The 6,000-nt window shown below is 33.0% G+C and overlaps 1 protein-coding gene across 2 annotated transcripts; it reads right to left on the minus strand.

Annotated features, from left to right (window-relative positions):
• Positions 3,299–5,703, minus strand: LOC104760782. 2 transcript variants are annotated; one of them, XM_010483747.1, is made up of 4 exons: positions 5,485–5,703; positions 4,347–4,451; positions 3,799–4,169; positions 3,299–3,707 (listed from the first exon to the last, which is right to left on the minus strand). In XM_010483747.1, the coding sequence occupies exons 2-4, from the start codon at positions 4,432–4,434 to the stop codon at positions 3,453–3,455; spliced, it is 714 nt and encodes a 237-aa protein (XP_010482049.1). In that variant the 5' UTR covers positions 4,435–4,451; positions 5,485–5,703; the 3' UTR covers positions 3,299–3,452. The 2 variants fall into 2 exon arrangements, with proteins under 2 accessions (XP_010482049.1, XP_019095772.1); XM_019240227.1 differs by having other exon boundaries at positions 3,508–3,685.

Here is a 6,000-nt window from a genome sequence, read left to right on the forward strand (position 1 = left end):
TTAAACATGAGCACCAATTAACAAAATTTTCTGGTTTTATATCGAACCACATACTTGTCATGGCAATAGATGAGAGCCCTTGCTAACGATGCAGCGTACTGGCCCTTGCTAATATATATAAGGATATCAATTTTTCTACAACAAAGTAATTAGAGAGGTCAAAAATGTAGAAAGAAGAACCCATTGTTGCAAGTCAGCATCGTCTCTCGATGATGTATCTGCAATTCGGGTAAAAGAAGTTCATGTTGCAAACTGAGCCAGCATATACAGAAGAAACACAAATTGTTAGCAAATCAGAGAGCAAATATGAAATGAAATAAACAAAAGTGATTAATGAGCTGTTTGGATTGAGTATGAAACCAAAAGAAATTGCCATCTCATCGAAATTATGTTTCCCTCTCGCCATCACTTGTCTGCTCTCGTCATGTTAGTCAGAAAAGAAGTGTAAGAAAAAGTAAAATATGAGCAGCATGAAATTGCAAGTGATAGCAATTTACGCCAATTGAAGAAAGAGTAGTAGGTCGTGAATTAAAAGAGAGAGCATTGAACGGCATGAATTTTCGTTATACAATAAGTCGTTACTTGGAGATGGAATACATGGCAGGCTATGAGACGGTGTGGAGGAATGGCGAACATTAATTTGAATTCTATGCATTGAAACTTTAGTAGGTGAAACGGAAAAAACGAAGGAGGAGAGGGATGGTTGAAGTCGCATATAGGAAGACGATGGAGTGGAGTTTCGTGGGAAGGGAAAACTAAAATGTGTTAATAATAATTTGGACTTTTAAAACATTTGGCCCAAAAAAAAAAAAGAACGAGGAGTGAGGAAAGGAAACTTTATATATATAATAGGTTGAGTCTCGTGCGTTGCACGAAATTGTTATATAAGTTTGTTTTTTTCTGGTCAAAAGTCAGTAGGAATTAATTTTTTTAAAATTTTTTTTGAGAGACTTTACAATTTGAAGATCCTACCAACAAAGTCTATTTGTATTGGGTTTTGGAATTGTTTTATTTGTATTCATATATAGTTAATTTTATATGATCAGCTTATCTTTTTCTAAATTATGAACAATTTAAAAACCCCTTTTAAAAGTTTAAATTATTATATTATTGATGATTTTCTTGCATTTTAAATTGTATTACAGTTTATATTATTTGTATTCTACCGTTGTCTAGAATTTTTGATTGCAAAATAGAGTGTTGATCTTTTGAGTTCCTCGTAGTTCTTTTTGCATTTAGATTGTGGTATTCACTTTCAAAGAAGATGTAGAGTGGTTGTGGGTTGGCTGGTCCAAATGATATAATAGATGCATATATTAAATATAATTATTCATAAAAGGTAATATAAAAATTGGTTATGTTTCTGAAACGTGGATTGTTGGAATATGGGATTATGTAGCTGATGTTGTTTTCTTGTCTGGTGTTTTGATTTTTAGAATGAGGTGGGTGTGTACATTTGTTGACATTGAGCTTGCTTTTTAGTACAATGCTTAGAAAATAACATCCATTGGTAATATTTAATTTTGTTACAGATGTTGGGTTTTTCTTTTGGGTTGTTTGTTACTTTGGTGATGTTGTTGTTATAGTGACCAATATGTTGATTATGTGTTATTGTAATATTTTATTTTTATTTTTACGACTTTTCTATAATGGTCAGTGTTATTTCACTCATTCAATTAGATTGGAACACCGCACGGTAAAAAATTTAAGTAGTTATTCTAGCTGTCTTTATTTTTATTTTTAAGTAGAATCTTTGTTTTACATTCATTCTAAAACTAATTAATAATACATTCAAAAATATGAAGTATGATCATTTTATGTTAAAAATGAAATCATATGATTATTACTAAAAAATTCATAATGTTGTTTTTAATCTTTTAAAGTTTCATTTATTTACTTAATTTGTTTTTGATTTAATTATTACTTTAACATTTTTAAAAGAATACTTTAATGCAAAAAAAACATAGATTTGGACAAGTGGAGTCTCTCAGTTGCTAACGTGACAGTCTCTAAAATAAAGTTTTAGGAGTGGCTCGCTACTTTATTATATAAGATCTATTTTAAATATGTGACTAAATCACCTAATAGAGCATCGGTTCTTGAACTGTTGGGATTTAGAAGTGGATGTGTTGCTTGTGGTGTAGGAGAGTTTAGACATTACTATATTTTATGGAAATCTTTGGTAATTTAGTTTGGAGATAAAAGTAAAGTAGGACTTGAATTAAGCATATATGCCATTAGAGAAAACTTTTTAATTTTAAAATCTAAGATAGTTGTATGTCAGTTGTAATAGGTTGATTTTGAAAATGTTTGTTTTAGGGACAATAGAGATGTATCTTCGAAAAGGAAAAAAAATGTAAGATACATATGATTTAGTATCTAAAGTTAAACTTTAGAATTAAGCTTTTCTAATAATATTAAATTTGGTTTTTTAAAACATATACAACAATAACAACCAACCAACAAAAAAAACAAAAAATGTATAATATTTAAGAAAGAGGGAAAGAGAATGAGTATTCATAGTATGGGAAGTCATGGGAGTTACAATTTAGAAACAAAAAAGTATGAGAGTTAATTGTAATTTATTATGTGTTAAATAAAATTGAGCAGAGAAATATAATTAATGCAAATTTATTTTATTTCTGTTAATAAATTGTAACTAGGACCCGATAGGTAAAACATTTTACTTCATTTTTATTTACTCGTAGTTTTAATGCTACCTAAGCATAACTATGATGTGATTTCGAATATGCAACAGAAGTGGATATTAAATATTTTTTTGTTTGGATTTGAGGCGGATTATATTTAAGAGAATTTCAATATGAGAATTATATGGTACGGTTTTGGCCTTTTCTGATCCTAGAGTTTTTTATTATTTAAATATTATATTTTCTTTTTATTTTGACAAATCATTTTTTTAAATAAATAACTAATAAAAAATGATAATCAATCAACACATGCTTTGATTTTATTAATTATCATTGTAAACAACATATAAAAATTATCTTTAAAATAATTAAAATAAAAACAAAATAAAAAATAATCCGCGCTAGGCCGGGTAATATCCTAGTTATGGTTAAGAGCCAGTGGAGAGTTTTGAGATGGTCTAGCTTAGAGAGTTTAATCGAGATTAGTTTTCCAGTATTTTTTGCGGGGTTTTTTTCTTTCTTTACGACAATAGCATCTTCTGTTATCTACATATCTGATTTGCCAAATCATTGCTTCTCTCTGCATACGAGGACTGGACTTTAACAAAACTAAACACACAATTCAAGGTATCTAAGATTAGGAGCTGAAATGACCATCCTTGATGCATGATATCTTATAATGACAAATCCATCATCCAAAATATATGTCTTTAAGAAAGTAGAGATCTCAACTTCTTAAGGGTCTTACATATTAAAAAAGGCTCCTGTAACAAAATCTTCCACTAGATAAGATATCATCTTTGCTTAATCGATGGATAGGAGTGGGACACAAAAGTCAACAAGCAGACCTGTTGGCCCTACTATGCGAGGCTGCCCCGCCCTTCGAGAGTTGTAATAAAACATCCTGCTCAAAGCCACTTTGAGAATTATGAACTTATTCTTGTACCATACCTTCACTGTCGCGATGGACCTTCCATAGATCTTCTCGACTCTAAGAATGATCCCATCTCTAAGTCCAACATATCTGGCTGGCTCACCTGAGGACCCACAGTAAATTCCCTACCACACAAAACAAATGAAACAAATATTAATTATAAATCAAATGTTTGTGATTACTCTCTCATTTTGTCTAGCACTAGCAGAAACTTACGTCTTGTTGAAGTTCAAGGTGTGGACTGAACACATGCAGTTTTGCTCCCACAGGTTGATGCACCAACAAGTCACGTGCTTCCTCAATATCCTTAGGCTCAATCACTTGTCCTTTCATGGAAACGAGAGCAGGTTTGTACGATGATGGGGGCTTTGACACAGATCCCAAGTGTGGCCAATCTTCTGCTTTCGGTATGCCTTTGTTTAACGCACACTTAAGGCAGCCTTTGACAGTGAGCTCGCGCCCGTGTGAGCCAGCATTGTCCACCAAATACTGAGCTGAGTACTCAGTATGAACGCTATCCAGCTTAAGTGCGAGCCGTGCAGAGCTGATCAGATCAGCGGCTACGATTGCAGCAGAAGCAGATTCACCTGCAAAGGCAAGGCCACAAATGGAAAATAAATCAGATTTGAATGTATTCCCATCTTATAAGGAATTTGATTATAAAAAAACTACATGTTTTAAAACCAGAGTAGGTACTTTTGTTCGCATCAGTTGAAAACCAAAAAAGAAAAGAAAAAGAGTATATTCTAGAGTGACAAGTTTACCGTGCTCTTGGTCATTCACAATCTCTGTCGGTTCGCCGATTCTGAATGCCATTGTGAAACTGGGATCATAGGGGGGGGGGAGTGCCATCTGAAATTACTTCAACCCTGAAAATTTACAAGGTTCAATGTTAATACGTTATGAATGTGAACAGGAAATGGTAAGAACATTAAGAAGGGAATCATAGTGAACCGATTTTCACAAAAGGCATCAACGAAAGAAAGGAAAAAGCAAGAGAGTTTTGGAGACCTTTGCTTTCAAATTTGATCAAAGAACTAGCAACAAGAATGCATTTACCAAATAATGACTAAACTAAAGGAGGATTAAACGCTAAAAACCTAACTAGAAGCTCCTCATTTCACTAATCTCACTGCAGAAGGCAATTCACAAGCAAAAACCGTAACCAACCGAAGCAAGCTAAATAATTCTCAACTTAGAAGAAAACCCTAATAGGTAACACTAGCCACACTGCAAAAGAAGACATTTTAATCAAAGAAATAGCAAAAAAAAGACATTTTTATCAATGACAAGAAACAAATCAAAGATGAGTTTGTGGCTAAATCGAACAAATGGGATGTGCTAGCTTCATTACCAAAGAATGATCAAAGGATTAAACACTAAAAAACTAACTAAAAGCTCCTCATCTTTCACTAATCACACTGAAAAAGGCAAAAATAAGAAATTTTCTTACAAGTTAGATAAAAGAAATAGCAAAAAGAAGACATTTTTACCTATGACCAAGAAACAGATCAAAGATGAGTATGTGGCTAAATCGAACAATTGTGATAGCTTCTTTACCAAAGAATGACCAAACTAGCTAAAGGAGGATTAAACGCAAAAACCTAGCTAAAAATCTCCTCATTGTTCACTAATCACACTAAATTGAAGACAACGCACAAGCTAAAACTGTAACAAACCAAAGCAAGCCAAACAAGTTACACGTTAGAAAAAAAACCTATCAGCTTGTAAAAGAAGGCATTTTCATCAAAGAAGTGACAAAAGATGAAATTTTTATCAATAACAAGAAACAGATCAATGATAAAAGCGTAACAAAACCAAAGCAAGGCTAAGCAAATCCCAACTTAGAAGAAGAAAAGCCCCAAAAGGGAAACTCGCAAAGGAATCACTAATCGCACTTACCAAGGGAAACTCACAAAGCAAGCAGAAACAGAGTAATAAGCCAAAGGCAGATCGAGTAATAAGAACATTTTGTATATATACACAAGACACGAGAATGAGTAACTCGGGAAAACCCTAGAGAGGAGAACACAGATGTCATAATCCTGTGTCATCAAGCGTATCAAGGGCTACGAAAAATCGCAACTTTTTCTCCTCCGTACAAGCTTTTTTGCATTCATGATTCACCACTTCTCTCTCTGCTCTGTGTTTTTTTTTGTTGTCGTTTTCCAAATTTGAAGATAACCGTTGAGCCTTATACGACGTCGCTTCCATATTGGGCTTTATCTTTAGCCTACCTATACCTTCACTTCGTGACCAACAAAGGATATTCTATACTTGGGAGACTTCACAATAACTGGAAGACGATGTCGTTTAGTTGGTCTTTTATAAACAACATACAATATCAACTTAACGTTGTTGTTCTATTAAAATATCAACTTTGGAAGTTCACGAAAATTCCCTAGATCTTTTGTAATT

This window comes from Camelina sativa, chromosome 18 (assembly GCF_000633955.1).
Source record: "Camelina sativa cultivar DH55 chromosome 18, Cs, whole genome shotgun sequence".
In the NCBI taxonomy this organism is placed as follows: domain Eukaryota; kingdom Viridiplantae; phylum Streptophyta; class Magnoliopsida; order Brassicales; family Brassicaceae; genus Camelina; species Camelina sativa.